This window comes from Ovis canadensis, chromosome 18 (assembly GCF_042477335.2).
Source record: "Ovis canadensis isolate MfBH-ARS-UI-01 breed Bighorn chromosome 18, ARS-UI_OviCan_v2, whole genome shotgun sequence".
NCBI classification, from domain to species: Eukaryota; Metazoa; Chordata; class Mammalia; order Artiodactyla; family Bovidae; genus Ovis; species Ovis canadensis.
Genome location: NC_091262.1, coordinates 68,832,943 through 68,858,693, shown reverse-complemented (window position 1 = coordinate 68,858,693; position 25,751 = coordinate 68,832,943). Strand labels below are relative to the sequence as shown.

The 25,751-nt window shown below is 38.5% G+C and overlaps 1 protein-coding gene across 3 annotated transcripts in view; it reads left to right on the top strand.

The window, feature by feature from the left end:
- The window catches only part of TP53BP1 (tumor protein p53 binding protein 1), a 73,593-nt gene that overhangs the window by 18,048 nt on the left and 29,794 nt on the right, over positions 1–25,751 (top strand). The window contains exons 12-17 of one of the 3 annotated variants that reach the window (XM_069558806.1): positions 7,544–8,867; positions 12,459–12,578; positions 13,347–13,550; positions 16,937–16,994; positions 19,143–19,235; positions 24,637–25,120. In XM_069558806.1, the coding sequence (XP_069414907.1) occupies positions 7,544–8,867; positions 12,459–12,578; positions 13,347–13,550; positions 16,937–16,994; positions 19,143–19,235; positions 24,637–25,120 (2,283 nt within the window). Of the gene's footprint in view, positions 1–7,543; positions 8,868–12,458; positions 12,579–13,028; positions 13,178–13,346; positions 13,551–16,936; positions 16,995–19,142; positions 19,236–24,636; positions 25,121–25,751 lie in introns of those variants that run through there. The other 2 variants (XM_069558807.1, XM_069558808.1) reach the window with 2 other exon arrangements.

The window sequence follows — 25,751 nt, the reverse complement described above, 5'->3', positions numbered from 1 at the left end:
ATGCATTGGAGAAGGAAATGGCAACCCACTCCAGTGTTCTTGCCTGGAGAATCCCAGGGATGGGGGAGCCTGGTGGGCTGCCATCTATGGGGTCGCACAGAGTCGGACACGACTGAAGCGACTTAGCAGCAGCATTGAGGTATAATTTACAAACCATAAAACTCACCCATTTTGTGTGTGGTTTAGTGATATTTTAGTAAATTTATACACTTGTGGGAGCTGGTGAAGGACAGGGAAGACTGGCATGCTGCAGTGCTTGGGGTTGCAGTCAGACGCAGCTGAGTGACTGAACAACAATAGCAGTGGACTTGGGCGCCTGTCATGGTCTGGTTTTAGAACCTGTCCAGAGTCACCTCATGTCTGATGTACTGTTTATGTTTAAATTTTGTACTATGTCTTTAAACTTCTTGAAATGTTACTTTGAAATTGAAAGGCAGCATTAATCATTAATCTACCTTAACGCCACGAACTTCTCACTAAATCAACCCTAGACTTTCTACCAGTTGTTATTAATGAAAATTTCTTTTCAAGATGTTTAAGGGCCTCAAACTTCTTTTTGGAGAAACCACTTTTGGGAGCCTCCTGATTTCTAATCTATGCTATTGCCTTCTATTCCCGGTGTAGAACTGTCACCTCCCTTTCACTGTCTGGAGATGGTCCTTACCTGTCTTTGTGTTGGATTCCTCTTGGGCTCCATGTCTTCATGCTTGATTTATGCCCTCATTTTGGTGGAGGACATTCTTAGTAGCAGACTTTCTACTCTCATACTTGATTCATAGTTTGTAGGAGTATAAAATTTTATGTTGGAAATAATTTTCCTTTAAACTTCTTAAAAGCATAGCTTCACCATCTTCAAAGTTCCAATGTTGCTGTTGAGAAGCGTGGCCAGTTTGATTTTTTAGGATTTATTTATTGATTTGACTGCATTGGGTCTTAGTTGCACATGGGATCTATATGGTGGCACATGGGTTTAGTTGCCCTGCAGCATATGGCATCTTAGTTCTCCAACCAGGGATTGAACTTGAATCCCCTGCATTACAAGGAAGATTCTTAATCACTCAACCACCAGCCATGTCCCTGTCCTTGATTTTGATCCTTAATATGTGAGCTGTTATTTTTCCTTACTGGAATCTTGTAGAATTTTCTCTTTATCCTCAGTGTTCTGAAACTTCCAGATCCTTGACATAAGTCTGTTTTTATTTTGTATTCGTTAGTTCTCTCAATCTAGAAAGTCAAGTTGTTCAGTTCAGGGACATTCAATTATTTAATTTCTTCCTCTTTGTTCTTCTTTTTTTAATGGAATACCTATTGTTTGGATATTCAGACTCCTAGAATAGTCTTGTAGTTTTATTTTTATTGTATTGTGCCCTACTTCCCATCTCTCTCTCTCCTCTTGTTTAACTTACTGGATGATTTCCTCAACTTTTTTTTTTTTAATTAAAAAGCCCCCACTTTATTGAGATTTAACTCACGCACCATATTGTTCAGCCTTTTAAAGTGTACGGTCAGGAGGCTTTTAGTATAAATTGTGTAGTTATTCATGACAGTCCAATTTTAGAACATTTTCATCACACGCAGCCCCTCCAATCAAAAGACCCCATGCTTATTAACCGACATTTCCATTTCCCCTACTCTCAGCCCTAGTCAATCACTAATCTACTTTGTGTCTTCATGATTTTGCCTGTTCTGGGTATTTCATATACAGTAAGTGGAATTATACAATTTGTGATTGGTTCTTCAGTGGAATGTTTTCACAGCTCATGCATGTTGTGGTATGTATTAGAACTTTATTCCTTTTTATTTTGAGTAATACTGTGCGTGTACATATTACATTTTATTTATCCATTTATCGGTTGATGGACATTTGGGTTGTTTCCCCCCTTTTTGGTTATTATAAATAATGCTGTGTACATTCATGCACAAGTTTCTCTGTGAATGTGTGTTATATCTATTACATGTAATCATAATTTATTTCTCTCATTATATATAATTAGGAGTGCAATTACTAGGTTTAACCATCTTTTAACCTTTCTCTGAGCTATTAATTTCTACTCTTGGGTTTTAAATTTCTCTACGTTTTTTTTTTCCTCAAATGTTCTCCCTTTTAAAAAAAGATCAGCATTTTGTTATTTTATGGGTATGCTATCTTCAGTTCAGTTGCTCAGTCGTGTCCGACTCTTTGCGACCCCATGAGTTGCAGCAAGCCAGGCCTCCCTGTCCATCACCAACTCCCGGAGTTCACTCAGACTAACATCCATCGAGTCGGTGATGCCATCCAGCCATCTCATCCTCTGTTGTCCCCTTCTCCTCCTGCCCCCAATCCCTCCCAGCATCAGAGTCTTTTCCAGTGAGTCAACTCTTCGCATGAGGTGGCCAAAGTACTGGAGTTTCAGCTTTAGTATCAGTCCTTCCAATGAACACCCAGGACTGATCTCCTTTAGGATGGACTGGTTGGATCTCCTTGTAGTCCAGGGGACTCTCAAGAGTCTTCTCCAACACCACAGTTCAAAAGCATCAATTCTTTGATGCTCACCTTTCTTCACAGTCCACCTCTCATATCCACACATGACCATTGGAAAAACCATAGCCTTGACTAGACAGACCTTAGTCGGCAAAGTAATGTCTCTGCTTTTGAATATACTATCTAGGTTGCTCATAACTTTTCTTCCAAGGAGTAAGCGTCTTTTAATTTCATGGCTGCAGTCACCATCTGCAGTGATTTTAGAGCCCCCCAAAATAAAGTCTGACACTGTTTCCACTGTTTCCCCATCTATTTCCCTTGGAGTGATAGGACCGGATGCCATGATCTTCGTTTTCTGAATGTTGAGCTTTAAGCCAACTTTTTCACTCTCCACTTTCACTTTCATCAAGAGGCTTTTTAGTTCCTCTTCACTTTCTGCCATAAGGGTGGTGTCATCTGCCTGTCTGAGGTTATTGATATTTCTCCCGGCAATCTTGATTCCAGCTTGTGCTTCTTCCAGCCCAGCATGTCTCATATAAGTTAAATAAGCAGGGTGACAATATACAGCCTTGACGTACTCCTTTTCCTATTTGGAACCAGTCTGTTGTTCCATGTCCAGTTCTGACTGTTGCATCCTGAACTGCATATAGGTTTCTCAAGAGGTAGGTCAAGTGGTCAGTTTATTGTGATCCACACAGACAAAGGTTTTGGCATAGTCAATAAAGCAGAAATAGATGTTTTTCTGGAACTCTCTTGCTTTTTTGATGATCCAGCGGATGTTGGCAATTTGATCTCTGGTTCCTTTGCCTTTTCTAAAACCAGCTTGAACGTCTGGAAGTTCATGATTCACGTATTGCTGAAGCCTGGCTTGGAGAATTTTGAGCATTACTTTACTAGTGTGTGAGATGAGTGCAGTTGTGTGGTAGTTTAAGCATTCTTTGGCATTGCCTTTCTTTGGGATTGGAATGGAAACTGATCTTTTCCAGTCCTGTGGCCACTGCTGAGTTTTCCAAATACTATCTTATCTCCCTAATAATATTAATATTAGTTTTTGAGACGTTTTCTCCCTGTAATGGTCAGTATTTCTTCAAATACGTTTTAGTTTTGTTAGTTGTGTGTTTCACTTTTGAATTAGAGGCTTTTCTCTAATTTTAGAGTATGATGGTAAATCCTTGATTGTCTGCCTCCTTTAAGAGGAGAAATCCTAGAAAACAGATTAGAAGTTCTGAATTAGCGGTTGGTGCTTCTTGTTTCTGGTATTTACTGTGATATGATATGTAGGGCCATTTCTGGGGTCTCCTAATGTCAGTATCTTGATTTATCTCATCTTGTTCAGGTTCCCTCTTGTCTGCCATTACTTTAGAAATCTATGCTGAAAGAGGACTGGGGGTGTTGAGAGACAGGGGCAGGTTCTATTCAATGTAAATGTTCATTTAATCTCCCTATTTCCAATATGGTACTTTCTGGTAGCTGTGCCCCCTGTCCTCCAGTTCAGGGATGTTATGTTTTACTCTCCCCAGGGAGGATGAGGGTCAGGGAGAGAGGATCTGGGGATTAAACTGCTTCTGAAATAGATTTCCAGCCAGTCAATCCTCCTGATTTTAGCTCTGCCCTCATCACCACTTCCGGAGTTACTTGGGCTGCTGCCAAGTCCTGAATCTTTTTTGGGGCATGGTGATTCTGAGGTGTAATTTGGGTTACATCTTGGCTTTCTCCACTGCTGTCTTAGGAATTCAGTTTTCACTAGTCTGCTGAATAGATGACCACTCTTCTGAAATTTTATTGTGGTTATCTTTTCTTTGTGTTCTTTTTCTTGAAAATTGACTTTTTGTTTTAATTGCTGTACCATTCCTTAGTGGGATTTTGGAAAAAAGTTAAAGTAAATGTGTGTATTAAATCTGTTGTTTTTATTTGGAATCTCCATACTTTTTCATTGTGTAACAAACTCCTTATGTTATTCTTAATGGCTCACCTTTGTACATCTGTGTGTTTTTTTTTTTTTCTTTACGTTGGTTACGGGAGTCCAAATCAACCTAATTTTGATGTTGTGAGATCTGTTTATTTATAATAAAATCATTACTAATCAAGAGAAAACTAAGATAAAGGTAACTTCATATATTTCTTTCTTTTTTTCCCTAATATATTTGTTAATTGCATAGCCTTTTTGATCCTTCACCAGGGTGTGAGGGCTGAGGAGAGGATTAGTAGAAAATAGTTTGATATTTAAAACTTTCTCATTCTTGATACATATATAGATGATTTTATTAGTGGCTTTTAAACTGTGTGTGAGACCAGTTTTTGACTGCTTGAATACTATGGATTTAGGTCTGTATTGAGTCTAGACTGGTTGACTCATTGATGGAAGTCCTGATAATTCTTCGTTAGTCTTTATCCAGAGCCCTGAGGGTTGGTTTTTTTTTTTTTTTTCCCACTTAACTTTATTATTCTGACTAAGCCTTCAGAGATTATTAGGGGCCAGATACTAGAGCCAGGAAGCCTTTTAAGAAATAAAGTTTATTTTTAGGCTGGTTAGCCCCTGAAATTTTATTTTGCTGACAGAAATTATATATATATTGAAAAAATTCTGTAAAAAATCATATAAATATTTACCTTGATAACTCTTACAGCATATTCAGAATGGGGCAACTGCTTAATGGGTATGAGATTTCCTTTTGGAGTAATGAAGATGTTTTCAGAGTAGATAGAGGTGGTGGTTGCACATTGTAAATGCTCACTTTGAGGTGGTTATTATTATATGAGTTTGACTTTAAAAAACAACTGTTACTTAAAATTTTATTAGCAATGTCTTATCTATAAGCCTTTGTGAATTGACTTACTTTTTATTAAATACATAATTTCTTATAAAATGTATGTAACATACAAAGAAGTGAGACTAAGATTATCATGTATCCTATCTCAAATAACTGCTTGTAACTTTTTAATGGTATTTATGTATTATTAATAACTTAAAAAACATGGAAATTTATGTAAAAATGTATAGACCACAATAAGATATATATTCATAAACTTCTTTAACTAGAAAATGTGTATTTAATGCATAGCCTGTTTTTCTATAATTTTTTTAATACTCATGCACAATTATATGTCAGTTATAAAGTCTTCCATTGTGTTAGGTATATCGTAATTTTTAAATGAATCTCCTATCTGTAGATATTTAGGATATATCATATTGTTTCCTTTTCTAAATAGTTTAGTATTGAACAGCATTGTAGCTAAATCTCAGTGTATTTTCATCAGATAATTTCCTGGAAGTGGAATTATTTGACTAAGGAATATATAAGGCTGTTGTGTATTGTCAAATTGCCATTAGAAATGTTGAACCAATTTTATGCAGTCATGCCTGGGAGTATATGAGCAGATAAATTTATTACTGTTTTTATAATCTGCAAGGGTAAACAGTAAGACCAAACATTGAAATATTAGAAGTTAATGAATGCACAGAATGTTTGGCAACATACTTTGATTCTTCATTATCTTAAAAATCATAGGAAATGAATGCCTTACCAGCTATGTCTAGAGCTTTGTAGAATTTATGTTGAGCAAAACAACACCCTAAATGTAAATTCTTACATAAAAACATTAAACTTTGAGTTAAATTTTGTTAAGATGTTATTTACATAAAATGAGACTGCCATTTTAAGTGTATAGTTTGATGAATTTTAGTAGTTGTATACAAACGTATAACCATCATCGCCATCAAAGTATGGAGCAGTTTCGTCACCCTAAAAAGCTTCTTCATAATCCTTTACGATTGATCTCTCCTCACCTCCCGCACCCCCCCACCCCGCCTTCTACCCTGGGCAACCAGTCATCTGCCTTCTGTCACTACAGTTTTATCTTTTCAAGAATTTCTTACAGTTGGAATGATAAGTGTATGATGTTTTGTGTTTGAGTATTTTAGCCTAGCTAGTTTTTGAGGTTCATTCACATTCTGGCATGTATTAATATTTCAATCCTTTTTATTGTTGAGTACTATTCTGTGATAAGGATACTTATTCACCTCTTGATGAACATTTGGGTTGCTTCTAGTTTTTGGATGTTTGATACTGCTGTGAACATTTGCGTACACATCTTTGTGTGGACTTATGATTTTATTTCTTTTGGGTTAATATCTACAAATACAATTTCTGGATCATATTGTAACACTAATGTATGTTTCGCTTTGTAAGATAGAACCAGACTGTCGTCCTAAGTGGTGGTAGCTTTTGCACTGACACCAGCAGTTTATGACAGTTGTAGTTGTTGCACGTCTTTACCAACATGATGTAATCTTCCTACTAAGCCTTCAGCCTTTCATATCGGTGTGTAGTGGTATCTGTTGACTAATGTGATTATCATAAACTTTGAATTTTAACATTTGCTTTGTGAGTGCAGCACGTTTTGAAATAGTGGGACATGAAATAAGAACAGGCATACCTCATTTCATTGTGCTTTGCAGATAATTTGTTTTTTTACAGATAGAGTTGTGGCAATCCAGAATTGTCAGTCAATGTTTAAGATTAAAAAAAAATTTTTTTTTAAATTAAGATATGTACATCTTTTAAAGACACAGTGCTATTGCACACTTAGACTACATAGTTTAAGCATTTACGTACACTGAGAAATCTAAAAACTTGTGTGACTTGCTTTATTGTGGTGATCTGGAACTGAACCTGCAATATCTCTGAGTTAGGCCTGTATGTGTTCCCACTTTGTGAGAACTGAAGTGACTGTGTGGGCTTATGTTCATGTGATTCTTGTATAATTGACGGCCCATCATACAGCGTATGACATGATATAACTAGTGATATGCAGTAAATTTAAGTGTTTTTGTACCTACTTGAATACTTACAGGTTTTTGTTTGGATTGTGCTTATTCTAGATCAGTGATTCACAAGAAAAGCATTAAACATTGACTTGTGTTGATGAAAAAAGTGATGGTTATGGCTTGTATTTCTGAGGTTATGGCCCTGGAGTTTTAAAATTCTTGGGTAATTGTTTTAAAATTTTAGAATGGAAGGACTAGATATAAAAGAAATATGATTATGAAGAAATGATTATTTGTCTGTTTTTGTTCTTAAGGATATCTTCATTCCATCTCCAAGTTTGGAAGAACGATCAAATGATGAGAAGAAGGGTAGAGATTTGCATAGTTCATCTTTGACTGTTGAGTGTTCTAAAGCTTCAGAGACTGAACCAAAGAATTCCACTGAGGATCTGGGACTTTCTTTGACAGGGGATTCTTGTAAGTTAATGCTTTCTACAAGTGAGTATAGCCAGTCCCCAAAGACAGAGAGCTTGAGTTCTCATAGGCTTGATGAAGATGGAGAGAACACACAGATTGAGGATACTGAGCCCATGTCTCCTGTTCTCAATTCTAAACTTGTTCCTGCTGAAAATGATAGTATCCTGATTGATCCTGCACAAGAGGGCCAAGTAGAACTGAATCAGAATGATGATAAAGCAAAGGGGGACAACACAGGAACCAGGGATGACATTAGTATCTTATCTGCTGGTTGCAAAGGCAGAGAAGAACCTGTAGCGGAAGACGTTTGTATTGATCTCACTTGTGATTCAGGAAGTCAGGCAGTTCCCTCTCCAGCTACTCGATCTGAGGCACTCTCAAGTGTGTTAGATCAGGAGGAAGCTATAGAAATTAAGGAACATCATCCAGAGGAGGGGTCTTCAGGGTCTGAGGTGGAAGAAATCCCTGAGACTCCTTGTGAAAGTCAAGGAGAGGAGCCCAAAGAAGAAAACCTGGAGAGTGTCACATTGCATCTCTCTCTGACTGAGACTCAGTCACAAGGGCTGGGTCTTCGGAAGGAAGTCCCCAAACAAGAATGCCAGGAGGCTATGGAAGTGGAAACCAGTGTGATAAGTATTGATTCTCCCCAGAAGCTTCCAGTGCTTGAACAGGAATTGGAACATAAGGATCAGGAAGCATGGGAAGAAGCTACTTCAGAGGACTCGAGTGTTGTCATTGTAGATGTGAAGGAACCATCTCCCAGAGTTGATGTCTCTTCTGAACCTTTAGAGGGAGTGGAGAAATGCTCAGATTCTCAGTCGTGGGAGGATGATGCTCCAGAAATAGAACCATGTGCTGAGAATAGAGCAGATATCCAAGAAGAAAAGAGTGCAGAGTGTGAAGATCGGAAATCAGTGACTGCAGAAAAAGAACCTGTAGAGGCAGACTCTCCACAGCCTCCTTTGACCTTAGTGAGAGCAGCTGGTACTCCAGGACCTGAGCAGGAAATGCAGCAGACCCAACCACGAGAGAGAACCGGTAGCACATTAAGGGAAGACTCAAAAGTGGCTAATGCAGAGCACGTGGACTCAGGTGTAGAGGCCCAGCAACTGGAGAAAGCCTCTGCCCAGGCTTCACAAAGCTTCTGTGAAAGCTCTAGTGGTAAGTGTGATTGTAAATTGTTCTGTGTTTCCAACCAAAGTATGATTTGGAATGGAAGGTAGGGGAGAACTGCATACTTGTTACATCAGGGCTGAAAATGAATTTGGATTTATGTTTGTGAGCAGCCAATAATTAAAATATGGGTTTTTTTCTTTTGTAGCTTTAATTATTTGTGGAATCAGAGATCATTTGAGGTTTTTATCAGCTTTAGAACTCAGGTGTAACTAGCATGAATTTTCTAAGTATTTAGAAAATTGTACCAATCTGGTATTTTCTACTTAAGTCTCAGCCTTGCTCCGTGTTTTTATATTTGGACAGTGGCCTTGAAGTACCGGGACCTTTTTTGATTATCTTATGCAGTTAAATCATGTTCAAAAAAAGTGTGGTGGTTTCTTCTTATGGGGATTCAGTTTCTACCATTGGTTCAACGTATATACATCTTAAACCTTTAACTGGGAAAGTTTTAGTTTGTGTGCTTTATCTATTTTATTTTTTAAAAGTTTCATTTACTTTTGGCTGTGCTGGGTCTTTGTTGCTTTGCTGGGCTTTCTGTAGTTGTGGTGAGCAGGCTTCTCATTGTGGCGGCTTCTCTTGTTGCAAAGCACTGGCTCTAGGTTACTTGGGTTTCAGTAGTTTTGGCCCGTGGGCTCAATGGTTGTGTTGCACAGGCCTAGTTGCTCCACAGCATGTGGAATCTTCCCAGACCCGGGATTGAACCTGTGTCCCCTGCATTGGCAGGCAGATTCTTAACCGCTGGACCACCAGGGAAGTCCCTTTATCTATTTTATACAGTCTAGAATGAGAATAATAGCTTATTTTTGAAATATTTCTAGAATATCATGTCTGACATTAGCTAAAAAGAATTCAGACTTTCTGAATGCCCGAAGTCAGTATAATTTTAAAACAAAACAAACCAAAAAACCAAAATACAGACTTAAGAAAGCAAGTTTCTAAAGATAATGGAAATGATAAGCAATGTTTAGGTAGCATCATGGCTGTTAGTATGGGTGATGATACCTTTCGATGTTCCTGGTTCTAATTTATACCTCTTGTCTAGGAGTGATTGTTAGTACTTTTTTCATCTCAAAATTGCTCCCTTTTATTAGATTTGATGTTCATATTTTTTTTTTCCTTTTTAGAACAAGAAATGAAAAGGAGCTGAAAAGGAGGTTAGGGGGTGTTGGGTTCAGTCTCTTCTTCCTAAAGTCATGTGGTTAGTTAGTGATTGAAGTGGGACTAGAACCTCGGTCTCCTGATTCCTAAGTCTGTGCTCTTCCTGTAAAAACCATATGATAGTTCCTTTGTCGTTCAGTCGTGTCCAACTCTGAGACCCCATGGACTGTAGCCTGCCAGGCTCCTCTTGTCCATGGGGATTCTCCAGGCAAGAATACTGGAGTGGTGCCATTTTCTCCTCTAGAGGAATTTTCCCAACCCAGGGATGGAACCCAGGTCTCCCGCATTGCAGGCAACTTGTTTACCGTCTGAGCCACCAGGGAAGACCCAAACTGTATGATACCGTTTCTCTAATTCTGCTGAGTTATGGCAAAGAACTGTCTGAAGACCTAGTATTCTACATTATTAAAGACTTTTATAGTTTCCTTTCTAAGTACTGTTATCAGTCTAAGTCATGTTTTGTAGGAAGGGTGCTTTAGTTGTTGTACAGAAAGAATTGTGGGTTGGGGAAAGAGAAAGACTTCAGACAGGCAAAGTAATTGATAGGCTCTTGTAATAATCCAGAAATGAGGCTTTGAAGACCAGATAATGGCACTGCTACCCATATAAGCCAATATCTGTTAGGTTGTAGTGATGCTTTGGATCAGTAGTGCTAAGTTAAGTTTATAAATAATTTTCTGTAATTAATGCTTGCATATGATATTCACATATTGTGGTTTGTCATGTAGAAGGCTCTACTTAAAAATTTTATACAGATTTTCAAAAAGTCTGAATGGTTGATCATAATGTGAAGGATAGTTCCTGTCAAGAGAGAGATCAGATGGTGGTTCTGGGAATGAAAATTATGTAAAATAGTCTTCAGAGTGTATGACGCTTTATGAGGTATATTTGTTTTTTAATTTCTATAAGTTCTTTATTAATTTGAAGGACTTACTTTTTAAAGAGTTGCCAGAGAATGAATGCTTACCTACCAGCCCATTTCATTTTGCTGTAACTATGGTGGAATTCTTGGCCAGTTAGATGGGACGTTGAGACTTTCCACTTCTGCTCTTCACAGTTTAAGCAGCACATGGGAACTTTCCATCCTTGTGGGAACCTGTGATGCAGAGCTGGTTGCTTAGAAGCCTGGACTGCTGATTGGTGTCTGAAGTGGGGGCAGTCTTGTGAGCCTGAGCCTTTAATTTGTGGAATTTGATGCTATCTCTGTGTTTCCCTGTTGGCTCAGTTGGTGAAGAATTTGCTTGCAATGCAGAAGACCTGGGTTGGATTCCTGGGTCGGGAAGATCCCCTGGAGAAGGGAATGGCTACCCACTCCAGCGTTCTTCCCTGGAGAATTCCATGCATAGAAGCCTGGTGGGCCATAGTCCATGGGGCTGCAAAGAGTCAGACACAACTGAGTGACTAACACTAACTGGGTAGACAGTGTCAGAATTACCTTTGTACGGCACCCACTAAATGTCCCCTGGGAATCAGAGAATTGCTTGGTGATGTGGAAAGGACATTAGACAATTTTCATAAGGAATAGTGACTGGGTAAGCCATATTACAGTTATTCTGAGCCATTCCAGGAAACTTAAGTACAACTTTTCACATGTCAGATTTAAGAACAGCAGTTTGGCATAATTCTTTTTTTCCCCCCAAACTTAGTCACTTTATGAAAAGAGATAAATAGGAATTCAGAAAATATGATTTTGGCCATTTGCTAATTCTGATTAGAAATTTGGAATGGAGACCTAGTTAAAAAATAAGGTTTTGTTTCTAGACAAATGTTCGTTAATGACCAATATGTCTACAATGGGAATGCTCATATATGTGAGATTTACCATTGCACTGCGGTGGCCTAGAACTGGTCAGTACTGCTGAATTGTGAAACCTGTGTATTTCTTCTAGAACCAGTGAGTATTTTGAAGTCCTTTTAGCTCATGAAATCCTTTGTCTGCTCTTTTGAGTAGATTGTTAATTATAAGTATTAACATCAAACTTTAACATAGAGAAATCCTACAGATTGCTAAAGCTTATAAATGAACTCCTTGAGATAACATTACACAAAATTAAGATGTCTAGATTTGAAACTATCCAGCTTACTGCTGTCTTGGGGCTCAGATGTGTCTGTGTTCCTTGTGACCTCATGTTCCTCAGGGCCTCTGAACTTTAGGGCTTCCTCTGTTTGCCTGTTCCCTAGTTGTCTGCTTTGTGCCAGTTCTGTTGATGAGCGAGAGAGAACAGTAGGATGTTGGCTGAGAGGCCTGATGAGGGAGGGGGGTTGGGAATGAGGCAGAATTGGGGAGCAAAGGAAAAGAATAATTGAGATATTTCTTGCAGTTCTCCTCACTTTTGCCTTTCTTGTACTTATGTTTTGATTTCCTTTTTGTTTATCATTGGTTTTTTTGTTTGTTTGTTTGTTTCTTGCTTTCTCCAGAAACTCCATTTCATTTTACTTTGCCTAAAGAAGGTGATATTATTCCACCATTGACTGGTGCAACTCCACCTCTTATTGGGCACCTAAAATTGGAGCCCAAGAGACACAGTACTCCTATTGGTGAGTGATTAAATGTAATGATGTTTAAAGCAGAATTTCTGAGATACCATTCTGTATGCCAGTGATTCTTTTATATCTGAGGAGTTGGGCCTGCTGATGAGATTGATTTTTGTCTTAGGAAGAATAGGGTTATGGTGTTTGATTCCATGAGATAACTCCCAGGAAATGTGAGCAGTGATGAGAGGAAGGAAAGAAAGGATACAGTGAAGGAAGGAAGGAAGAATATCTATGAAGATTTTATTCTGTTACTTGCAAGGCCATAGTATCTGGGTGTTAAACAGTGGTTTAGAGCTGTTATTATAAGGAAGGGAGAGCAGGTAGGATAGGAGCACTGTTTACTCAGGACCCTGGCTAATCAGTCTGCTGCTGCTTGACAGGGCAAGAAAATTTAGATCCTCCTTCCCTGAAGCAGCTAGTAGTCTTCTACATTAACCTATTTGTTTTCTCCAGTCAGTGCTGGGAGGTAACAGTCATGCCGTCTGGAGTCTCCTGCTACCTATGCCTGATGCTGGCAGATGTGGGTTGGCTGAGGGCTCATGCAGCATCCTTTGTCCAGATGCAGAAGTGGAACTGAATCCTGTTGCTCTTCTTAAGACCAGGTGTCAGTACTAGTGCGTAGTTGTTGATACTTGTGACAGGATCTATCCTAGGAATCCTCTTCAATCCTGCAGAGCTGTGGAGCCAAACAGACAAATTGATGACTTTGAATTGTTATTTTTCATGTTTGTATTTTAGTGTTCTTTCTTCCCCCTGCCTCCCTTCTTTCAGGTATTAGCAACTATCCAGAAAGCACCATAACAACCAGTGATGTCATGTCAGAAAGCATGGTGGAGACCAACGATCCCATACCTGGGAATGAAAAAGGAGATTCTGGGGCTGCCCCAGAAGTGGGTGATCAGTTGTGTCTGAGAATGAAATTGGTCAGTCCTGAGACTGAGGCAAGTGAAGAGTCTTTGCAGTTTAGCCTGGAAAGTAAGTTTTATTTATGTTAATCTTGGGTAAACTAGTGGCTCCAGATCTTCTGGAATTATTTATTTTCTTCTGGTTTTAATGATTGAAACTTTTAGAAATGTGATTTGTAAAGTCTTATGAATTTTAATTCTTTATTTTTGCTAGTCACTGTCATGTTACTGAAGATGCTCCATTTTATAATCTCTATGGTGCTGCTTGTATCTCTGTATTAAACTTGTGCCTATATAAAGTAATTGGTTTTCATAGTCAGAGATGTCTGAGTTCAGAAGTGACTAGAAAATGTAGGATTGTGGATTCAGGTTGTAGGTTTAAGTTGACTTTTCCACATTAATTGCAAGTTGTTTGGTATGGCTGGAATACAGAGAAAGTGCAAGGGAATGGCTGCAAAGTCAGGACTGGATTCTGAAAGGCCTTTTACATCATGCTGAAAAGCTGAAGAATTTTAAGCTGGGGATTGATACGGTCAGATTTGCTTCTTTTAAAGGATCAGTTGGTTGATTGAAAAATTTGTGCATCATTCCTTTCCTTGCCCATTTTCTGTTCTGCTGCCTGGCAAATGCAGTCTTTAACCAGGAAGTGGGATCATTAGTAGTGGGACAGAGATGAGAGGATGAATTTGAGAGATGAATAGCAGCATAGAGGGGATCTTGGGACCAGTTAAATATGGAAATAACACAAGAAAAAATATAGAATGACTTTACATCCACATTTTGTTTTCATGATAGCACTCTGTAGTAAATCTTGTTTCCATTTTGTTGATGAGAAAACTGAGACTAAGAGAGGTTTTAAACCTACTGTTAGAGTAATTGGTAAGAGGTGGAGCAGGAGTTTGAATCAGATCCATCTGACTTTGAAGCTTGTAATTCGTCCACTAGTAAGTTTGTAAACGGGGTTTAATGGAGTTAGGAGAGGAAAAAGTTTTATCAAGGAGATTGTAAAGGAATATTCCTCTAGATAAGGAGAATATTCCTCATCTTAAGGAATATTTCTAGATAAGAAGGCTGCTGCTAAGCTGCTAAGTTGCTTCAGTCCGACTCTGTGACCCCATAGATGGCAGCCCACCAGGCTCCCCCGTCCCTGGGATTCTCCAGGCAAGAACACTGGAGTGGGTTGCCATTTCCTTCTCCAATGCATGAAAGTTAATAGTGAAAGTGAAGTCGCTCAGTCGTATCTGACTCTTAGCGACCCCATGGACTGCAGCCTACCGGGCTCCTCCATCCGTAGGATTTTCCAGGCAAGAGTACTGGAGTGGGGTGCCATTGCCTCCTCTGAGATAAGAGGGCTAGGAGAGTATAAAGCCATGGAAGCCTGTGAGGAGGAGAGTTAAAAGAAAATGTCACATGCAGAAGTGAGGTCTAGAAAGATATATCTGGAAATGTACATTAGACTTGGCAGTTAGGATCCATTGGGTGACTCTAGAAAGAATTATTTCAGTACAGTGGTTTGGGTGGGACCTGTACTGATGGTAATTGGGGAGTAAAGGGGAGAAGAGGCAGCAAATGTATTCTACTTTTGAGAAGTTTAGGTAAGAAAGGAAGAGAAAATAACAGGTTAGAGGGGAATATAGAACTGAAGAAGGGTTTGTTTTTTTTTTTTTTTTTTTTCAGGCTGAGGGATACCTAAGGAGGTTTAGAGATTAAAAGGAAATCTCCAAAGGGGAAATGGGTTAAAAATGAGATTCTTGAGAAAGAGGGATGAAAGGGGAGTTTTCAAAGACTGCAGATAGAGTGGGTGGACCTGATAAGAACTCTGATTCTGTGAGATTGAAGAAAAGAAATTTTAGCTATGTATTTTGAATTCTTACTATATGCCACATATATATGCCATACATGTAAAACTCATTAAATCTGATAACAAAACCTGTAAAGTAGATCCAGTTGTTATCCTCATTTTATAGGTAAGGAAACTGAGGCACAGAAAGGTTGAGCATGTTCCCGAGAGTCACACAGCTAGTAAATGAAGTAGCCTGAATTCAAAGTAGTTCCAAGAGCCAGAAGTCTGGTTCTGAATTAGAGTGCAGTTCTCCTTCTCAGTGGTTATTGATTTGAAAATTTAGAACCTCAGTAGAAATAAAGTATAACGTATTTTCATCATTATTGTCATCTTCTCTTAGCAAGAGAGTACACGATAGCTTTGAATCTTTAGATTTGAAGTTAAAATTGGGAAGACCTTAAATGGAGCTAAATGTTAAAAGATGATTACTAAATTTTACTACCTTTCCTGATATTCGGGCACCATACTAATAGTTTTCCCCTTGTCCTCACAACAAACCTATGAGGGTTGGTCATGTAGCTTGTGGGATCTTAAGTTTCCAGACCAGGGGTTGAAACCCAGTCCACAGCAGTGGAAGTGCAGTCTTAACCACTAGACCCCTAGGGAGTCCCTGGGTTGGTTCTATTTTGTCTTTATTTTATAGATGAGGAAATTGACTCAAAATGAAGTTTATCCCCAGCTTGGACCACTAAGTGCTGGAGCTGGGGCCTGAGCCAGGTTTCTGTTTCAGAGCCAGGCCTCTGACCACCAAGCTTCAGCTGCCTCCTTGATGAACTGTTCAAATTACATTGGGTTATGAATGTTTTAGAAATATTTTAAAGTATTTTTCATTTTTTCTAAGGCTAGAATTAATGGTAAATGAACACATTTTAATCCTGTGGCATTGCTTTGAGAATATGGAATTCTTTTCAGTATGACCTTTAATTTTTTACTACAGGTTCTTTCTTGAAAATGTGTTTTATTTTTCAAATATCTGTCCCAAAAGCTCTTTGGAAAGAATTTGAGTATCTTCTGTGTGTGGGTTCTCGTAACACTATTTAAAATTTGTGCAGTTTTCCTGCATAATTACTAAAGTTTTTTCTTTTAAAAAACATTTTATTGAAATAGAGATGAATTACAATGTTGTGTTAGTTTCACATTTATAAACTTTCTCAGAAGTTTCCTTAAATTTGTTTTGAAATTTTTAAATAGAATTTTTTTTTACTACGTGATTTTTTTACTTGTATGAGAAGAGGTGAATTGAAATTCAGAAATTTCACTTTCACTTTTAAATTTTCTTAGTAATTCATTATATTGTATTTCTGGAGAAACTGAATAGTCTTCTGTAGGGAGTTTGAAAGAAAATCGGTGGAAGTGAGAAGGACATGTCATTAAATGATAAATCTTTTCATGTTCACTTTTTATTCTTATTTCCTTTTTTATTATTTGTTGCAAATACTAGTAGATCAGGGTTTTATTTTTATGATTTTTAAAAATGTCATGGTGAAAAGAGGCCTTCAATAGCTTCAGAAATTCAAGCATTATTTTAGAGTATCATTGGGGCTGAGCAGGTTTTTAAGAGGTCTTAAGGTGTGATACTGAGTTCTGTTTCTCTTTCTTTTGTTTTTATTCAGAGCCAGCAACTGGTGAAAGGAAAAATGGATCTACTGCTGTTGCTGAGGCTGTTGCCAGGTAACCAGAGCTGGTTGCTATTTAGAGGAGTTTAATATACAAAGCCACTGGTAATAAGGGGAGGATAATTTATCAAGAAAGGAAAAAAATTTGAAATGAAACTTGAGCAGAAACTGTGTAGCAGTGTGTTGAATCTAACCGTCGGCTTTCTTATTAATACTTTAATAAAGCTTTTGCTATATTTAGAACTAAGATATTTAATGGTGTTTCCCTTTCTTCCTTTCATTGGTGTGAGAGTGCCTTTTTTCTTTGGTGAGGAAATAGGAAGTTAACAGAGGTAGCCATGGACCTTATTCTTCCTGAGGTCTGTGCTTGCCAGCCCTAGCCTCAGGCCGTATTCTCTTCTGCTGCCAAATTAGCTACAGTCCTGTTGTTTTTGCTTTGTCACGAATGCTGTCATAGTTTGAATATGACCCCATCCTGAGGCTCTGGTGGTAAGCTTTGCCATCTGGTGGCCATGAGAATAGAATTGTTCATTGGTTTCTTGTGTGAGTCATCCAGTATGAAAATACTAGCAGTGGTTGTTGAAGTATAGGTGAGGATTCTTAAATCAGTCTAGACAGGTGCTATAAATAAGTAAAGCAGTCTAGGTGCAAGAGTGTGAAATGTTGACGACGATGGCCAACTGATCGTGTGTCTCGTTTTAAAGGAGGGTAGCCAGTATTCATTTCCAGCCAGTCATTACCATGCAGACTTACTGTTGCGAAATCTTTAAAATTTTTAAAGAGAAATCTGAATTTTTAAAAATAAAATTTCCTGCTTGGTGGGTCATCTAAAATTGTTGTTGACTAAGTTGTCTTTGGACTAAATTTGATCCTCAGTTGTAAGTGATCCATCTAAATCCTTTGATTTGTGTCAAGCTATGTCTAGAGAAGTTAATTATTTTCTGTTTTTTTACATATTTAATTTGAAAGATAAGTACCTTTGATTCCTTATTAGTTGAAAACTCTTTAATGTTGTGTTGGAGAAAATGGAGTTTATACTTGATCTTTAGGTTTAAACAAAATTGTTAAAATCCAGCACAACCTGTTATCACTTTGTACATGTACTTGTTAAGAGGGAACAGTATATACTGCTGAAACTTTCTGGACCCTTTGGATGGAATGTAGGGATAGAAAAATAGGGAAAAACCTGAAGCAGAGGGTTGGATTGGAGGATCACAGAATGAGATTCACTGATACTGTTGTGAAACAAATTTTATATAGGAGAATCCAGATTTCAAGAATCTTTGACTTTACCATTGGGTTCACCATAGGTAATCATTTAAAGTAAGCTCTGTTCAGTTCAGTTCAATCATTCAGTTGTGTCTGACTCTTTGCGACCCCATGGACTGTAGCACGCCAGGCTTCCCTGTCCATCACCAACTCCCAGAGCTTGCTCAGACTCATGTCCGAGTTGGTGATGGACCCTGTTAGAGTAATTTAAATGCTATCTCTGTGTTTAGGTGAAGCAGTACCACTCTGTTTTTAAGTGTTGTCTGTAGCTGGACACTGTTCAGATTACTTGCTTCCGTCTTGTCTCTCTCATACATTTCATTATTGAAGATTTCATGAATATACAAAAGTAAAGAGAATAGTATCATGAACTGCCATGTATTCATCACCCAGGGTCAAAAATTACCAACTTACAGCTAGTCTTGATTCGTTTATAAATGCTGCCCACACTCTCTACTCCACTCAATTTTTTTAAAGCTAATTCTAGTATTGTATCATTTTTATCTTTAAATATTTCAGTGCTATTTCTAAAACAGAAGAATTCTTTAATTTCAACTTAACCACAGTACTATTGACTTCCCTGGTGGCTCAGACAGTAAAGTGTCTGTCTACAATGTGGGAGACCTGGGTTGGGAAGTTCCTTGGAGAAGGAAATGGCAATCCACTTCAGTACTCTTGCCTAGAAAATCCCATGGACGGAGGAGCCTGGTGTCCGTGGGGTCGCAAAGGGTTGGACATGACTGAGTGACTTCACGTTCATAGCTATTATCATGCTTTTAAAATTGGCATTGATTCCTAATGTCATCAAATATTTGGTATTCAGATTTTTCATATTCAGAGAAAGAATGTTATTCTCTCTGTACCTAAAAGGATAATTTTCAGAGGTACTTTTCCTTTCACAATTAACAGTGTATTGCTTTAATTTATTTCTTAGTTCCCAGAAGACCATGTCTGTGTTTAGCTGTGTCTGTGAAGCTGGGCAAGAGGATGAGGCTCGAAGTCAGAATTCTTCCTCTGCACCCATCAGGCGAGCATTATTTTTATAGCATCTTTTGGGCTATATGGATTCACAAAATGATTGGTAACAAAATCTAGAATATACTGCTACTGTTTTGTGAGCTTGAGCTTACTGTTTTGAGGGACTATGACATATTCTAGGTAGATTTATAAATGAGATGTCATGAGTTTTATTAAATATTTTATAGATAGATTTTTGTCTCTCTCTGCCAGTTCTATCAATTTAAAATGATTCAGTCTTCATAACTTATAAAAATACATCATCCTGAATTTCTAAGATTATTCTCTTTTGCTTAGTTTTGGACGTGTTTACTTTTAACAGAATTTTTATTTTCCATTAGTTTCCCATACAGCAAAGTGAGATGTTTGACAGCTTAAATTTAAAATTTATCAGACTTGATGCAGGTTAAGTTTTCCAGTAATTTCTTTACTCCATGATCTCTTAGAACAACTATGAAGTTTGGAAAAATTTTTTGAGTTACAAAGTATTTCTTCTGTATTAGAAAAGTATCTTGTTTGGAATATGTGGTTCTTATATTTAGTGTAGGAGAAATAAGTAATGGCAGTGGAATAAGTTTGTATCTTCATTAGGAATCTTATATCTCTAGAATTCAGTAATTTGTAATTAGGGAATAGAATAATGTTTTGTCATCAGGTATATTCTTAATAGTGTTATTTGCAACATAATTTTTTTGGGGGGGCTGTCTCTAACTTGCCGAGGGGTCTTAGTTCTCCAACCAGGGATTGAACCTAGACTCTTGGCACTCGAGTCCTAATACCCTGCAAGATAATTTCTGTGTTCCTTATTGGTAGAAATATTTAAGAGAAGCACATCAGTGCTTTTACTAAACATTCTGATGATTACATGTGAACTTGTTGGTATTCTTGGGAATCAGATAGTCCAGATCACATCCTTTGTTGTATCAGGAAACTTGTTAGGTGAAGTACCACCTTGTATGTTTTCAAAAGTAGTGTGGTCTTGGCCGAGCAATTAGGAAATTTATTGATTGCATTGTATTGCCTTCCTATTTTATCAGATGGTTTATAATAGACTAGGATGCTGGTGATTTTTGTTTAACCTTAATGGAAGAAGGGCCTGAGAATTCCGGTGATGTTGATTCCAGTTCCCCCTCAGACAGACCTACCTACGCTCAGAACAAAATGGTTAGACGTTTATTAAATATGGAGGTTTATTCTTCCACATTTCACTTTGGATTAATTTTACCCAGGCTTTTTCTGCTAATATTTGCTTTTTTTGGCATGAGTTTCTAAACCTAACGTATAGTGACCAGAGTAGAATTGTGTAGCCTAAACTAATGAAGAAAGGGAAGTATGGTCCTTCTTAAAATTATTGAATTTCTTTTGTCTGTCTCTTTTCTGGTGCTAAAATTTCCTTCTTTATTGCTTTGTGAGAGATTTAATGTACACATCTTTGTGATAGATGTTTCTTGGAGCAAAGTGTGATTTGCACATCCTTTATTTGATGCTAACAGGAGAAAGAGAAGTAGCAAAATTCTGATATTTGACTGGAATCTGCTGAATGTTGCTGCTGTTGCAATGAGATACCTTTGGTCTTTAGAGAGATGGGAATTGTTCTGATAACAGTTTTGGGGGAAAAGGCAGCCTGTTATTTGTCAAATTAGGAATTAAAAAGTAAAAAATAAAATGAAACTTTGTTTTAAAACTGAAATTCTATTCAGAGGTTATGCCCTAAATAGTTTCTGAGGTAAAATGGTTTTTCCAGTAGTCCTGTATGGATGTGAGAGTTGGGCTATAAAGAAAGCTGAGCGCCAAAGAATTGATGCTTTTGAACTGTGGTGTTGGAGAAGACTCTTGAGAGTCCCTTGGACTGCAAGGAGATCCAACCAGTCCATCCTAAAGGAGATCAGTCCTGGGTGTTCATTGTTAGGACTGATGTTGAAGCTGAAACTCCAATACTTTGGTCACCTGATGCCAAATGCTGGGAAAGATTGAAGGCAGGAGGAGAAGGGGATGACAGAGGATGAGATGGTTGGATGGCATCACCAACTCAATGGACATGGGTTTGGGTGGACTTCGGGAGTTGGTGATGGACAGGGAAGCCTGGTGTGCTGTGGTTCATGGGGTTGCAAAGAGTCAGACGCTACTGAGTGACTGAACTGAACTGAGCTGAGGTAAAATGTCTAGGCTTGTTTAAGGGTGGGAACAATTCTTAAAATGGTAAATCAAATCCTGTCCCTTCTAGCTTTTGGCTCACTTTTATTATTGCTTAGGTGTTGATACATTAGATTCTTAAAGATTCAAATGTGTATTCAGTCCATGCTTTGTCTTATGCAAGTAATACTGATGGAGCATCTGCTGTGTATCTAGCACTCTGCTAAGTAATTTGTATGTATGATCACTTATAAACCAGGTTGGTGTTACTCATTAGTCTTCTGGTGATTTTACTCTTACCTGTTTTTTCCTCTTACCTATATCCTCATTCAGTTGAGGTTCCTGACAGATAGGACTCAAGCTCTTAACAACCATTTGCATTGAATATACCAGGCTCTCTTTGGCCAGAACTCTCTTGTAAACTGTGCTTTGGTCTCCTGTTGTGGTAAGCTGTGCTATACAAGATAGAAACTTCAGAAATGTCTCCTTTTCCCTTTTCCAAGATGCAGAGCAAGCACTAAAGAACTCTTCATACTTCCTTTTTCTGTCTGTCCAGGTCTGTTCAGCTTCTTAGGGTGAGAGCGCCTCCCAAGTTGGAGACAGCTTTTTCTTTCCAGATGGCTAGCTCTGTCTTTCTGTGGCCAAACACTTAGAGCAGCAAGATACATAGTTTCTAGACTGTTTGTCACCCTGAATTTATCTTCTGGGTATATCTCAGTTTATGCTTTGTCAGACATGGCAGCCTGAAACATTCCAGATGTCTTTCCATGATTAGTTCAGAATGGATTCTTTTTGTCTTTGTGCTGGCAGTGGATCTTCCCGACCCAAAGGTTGAACCCGGGTCTCCTGCATTGCAAGCAGGTTCTTATTGTCTGAGCCATGAGAAAGCCCTTAATCTGGTGTATGTGCTCACACGTGTGCGTGCGTGTGTGCGTATGGTCCTTGTTGCTGCTCACGGGCTTTCTCTAGGTGCGGTCAGCAGGGACTGCTCTTACGTGTGGGCTTCTTACTGCAGTGGCTTCTCTAGTTGCGGAGCATGGGGCTCATGGGCTTAGTTGCTGCACGGCATGTGGGATCTTTCTGGACCAGGAAAAGAACCTGTGTCCCCTGCATTGGCAGGGGGATTCTTTACCACTGAGCCACCAGGGAAGCCTGTGGTTACTGTATATTGAATGCAATCTAAAAATACATTAGTATGTAGTTTTTCATGGTATAGTAACTCACTGGCCTTATGATTTATTTATTATTTTTTGATTTTAAATTTATGTTTTAATTGAAGGATAACTGCTTTACAGAATTGTGTTAGTTTCTGCCTAACATCAACTTGAATCAGCCATAGGTATACATATGTCCCTTCCCTTCCACCTGCCTCCCCACCCCACCCCTCTAGGTTGTTACAGAGCCCCAATTTGAGTTCCCTGAGTCATACAGCAAATTCCACTGGCTATCTATTTTACATGTGGTAACGAAAGTTTCCATGTTGCTGTCTCTGTACATCCCATCCTCTCCTTCCTCCCCGCACCCTGCGTCCATAAGTCTGTTCTCTATGTCTGCGTCTCCATTGCTGCCCTGCAAATAATTTCATCAGTACCACCGTTCTGGATTCCATGTATATGCGTTAATATACAATATTTATTTTTCTCTTTCTGACTTAATTCACTCTGTATAATAGGCTCTAGGTTCATCGACCTCATTAGAATTGACTCAAATGTGTTCCTTTTTATGGCTGAGTAATATTCTGTTGTACGTATGTACCACAGCCTCTTTAGCCATTCATCTGTCTTTGGGCATCTAGGTTGCTTCCATGTCCTAGCTATTGTAGATAGTGCTGCAGTGAACATTGGGGTACACGTTTCTTTTTTAGTTTTGGCTTCCTTAGGGTGTATGCCTTAGTAGGATTGCTGGGTCCATATGGTAGTTTTATTCCTAATTTTCTAAGGAATCTCCACACTGTTCTCCATAGTGGCTGTATCTTTCCCACCAACAGTGCAAGAGGGTTCCCATTTCTCCACATCCTTTCCAGCATTTATTGTTTGTAGATTTTTTGATGTTGGCCATCCTGACTGGTGTGAGGAGATATCTCATTGTAGTTTTGATTTGCATTTCATCTTTTCAGGTGTTTATTAGCCATCTGTATGTCTTATTTGGAGAAATGTCTGCTTGGGTCTTTTTTCTACTTTTTGATTGGGTTGTTTGGTTTTCTGATATGAGTTGTATGAGTTGCTTATATATTTTGTAAATCCTTTGTCAGTTGTTTCATTTACTATTATTTTCTCCCATTCTGAAGGTTGTCTTTTTACCTTGTTTATAGTTTCCTTTGCTGTGCAAAAGCTTTTAAGTTTAATTAGGCCCCACTTATTTATTTTTGTTTTCATTTCCATTACTCTAGGAGGTCGATCATAGAGGTTCTTGCTGTTATTTATGTCATAGAGTCTGAACTTAGGATTTATTAAAAAGACATGTACATTTTCTACATGAACACAGTTACATTAAATATAATTAGTTTATTTAGTCTGTAAGTAGATTTTTGCAATTAACTGATTGCGAGAACATTCTTTTGTTGAAAGTGAATTTATTAAGCACTTACTTTGCACCTCAGGGCTTCATGGTATCTGGTTTGTAGGAGACATATATCAAATGCTTGTGGGACACATAAATAAATCACTGATAGCCAAATGGGAAGATTAATGAAAAGGAATAATAAAGAACCAAATCATTCTGAAATGGTCTGTTGTAGCTACTGCCAGTATAGCTAGCAAAACTAGAATCTCACCTACAACTCTTTCCTTCAAAAATTGGGTTTCTTTTCCTAAAATTATTAGTCAAGAGGGTAATGAACAGTATCTAGAATGCTGGGAGTCATTAAAGGAATGTTAGAACCATTAATAAAGCCAAATGAGACGTCTCGACCTAGGTGATGTCTTTTAAAGTAGATCCCTAAATTGCCCTCATTGTCTATGGCTTCAATAATGGTTTACATCTTTTGTTGACCTTATTTTCCTGTCAGGTTTCAGAGTTCATAGCTAATGGAGAAGAGAAATTTTGTGGCTATTTTACTGTCATAGTGGACTAATCCTGTGTACCATTATTCTTTCACAGGAATGAAATTATGATGAGAAATCTTGTAAGGTGATATACCTGGTCACCTTATTTTCACCCTTCCCTACATTTCTCAGATCATCAAATTATGATTTCCCACTTGACACACACACACTTACTTGATAGGTTTTTTTTTGTGTTTTTTTTTAACATGGTTTCTTTATGTGCTTCATTTACAGGGGAAGCTTGCTCCATTTTCCGAGTACGCAAGACGATGAGGAGAAGGGAAAGTTCGAAGGTGACCAAGGGACCAGGCAGAGTCAACAGCCCATGAAGCCCAGTAGTCCTGTCAAAGAGCCTGCTGCTCCTACCTCCCAGCAGATGGCCACACAGGAGCCATCCAGTCCTCAAGGGGAAGCAATGGAGATAGATATGCCAGAAGGCCAGAAAGGAGAGTGGAGTACCAGTCAGGAGAAACCTAGTAAGGCCTTGATTGAAAGGCCCAGCCAAAATAACGTAGGGATCCAGACCATAGAACATTCCTTGTGGGTCCCAGAAACTGTTTCAGCAGCAACTCAGACTGTACAGAATGTGTGTGAACAAGGGACCAGTACAGTGGACCAGAACTCTGGAAGACAAGATGCCACAGTTCAGACTGAGAAGGGGACTGGTGAGAGAGCAGTCAGTGCTCCTGGGGATGATACAGAGTCGCTCCATAGCCAGGTGAGAGAGCACGTAGGGTACCTCAGAGGCCCTGTTTTCACCTTTCTGGATTCCCAGAGGATTTAAGTTGTGCTGCTTCTACTTAACAATAATTCTTGACCGTTTTATACAGACCAGTGGTTAAAAGACAAAAACAGTTTATCCAGGATAAGAGACAGGGTGGTGGAAATTCTGAATAGCTATAGCCAAAGGCTATTTCTACAGTCTTTGGTGCTAGAGTTTGTCCAGTAGGTCTTCACTGGATGAGAAAGCCAGGAGTATGGTTTGGGTCCTGTGGTACTTTTCTGCATTCAATCTTCTGCTGCCATTTTTCATTCTCCTTTATAACCATCAGAGCCAATTGCTTCTCCCCCAAGTTGATTTCACTATGGTTCCCAGAAGGAGTAGAAGTGTGAAGGATAGTGTATCACAGCATTGGAAACAGCAGTAACAGAGAGAGTTCCCAGGTAACCAGGGACTGCAGAAAGAGGCTGAGAGTAGATACAGTGGGAAGAAGAGTTTTGGGGCTGATGAATGTGAGGCTGGAAGACCAGGTTTTTAGAAATAGAGTAGGGATGTGTAGGAACTAGTGAAAATTGAGGGGGTAAATGTACATGCTAACAAGAGGAAGTTCATAAAATTTCATTAGTAA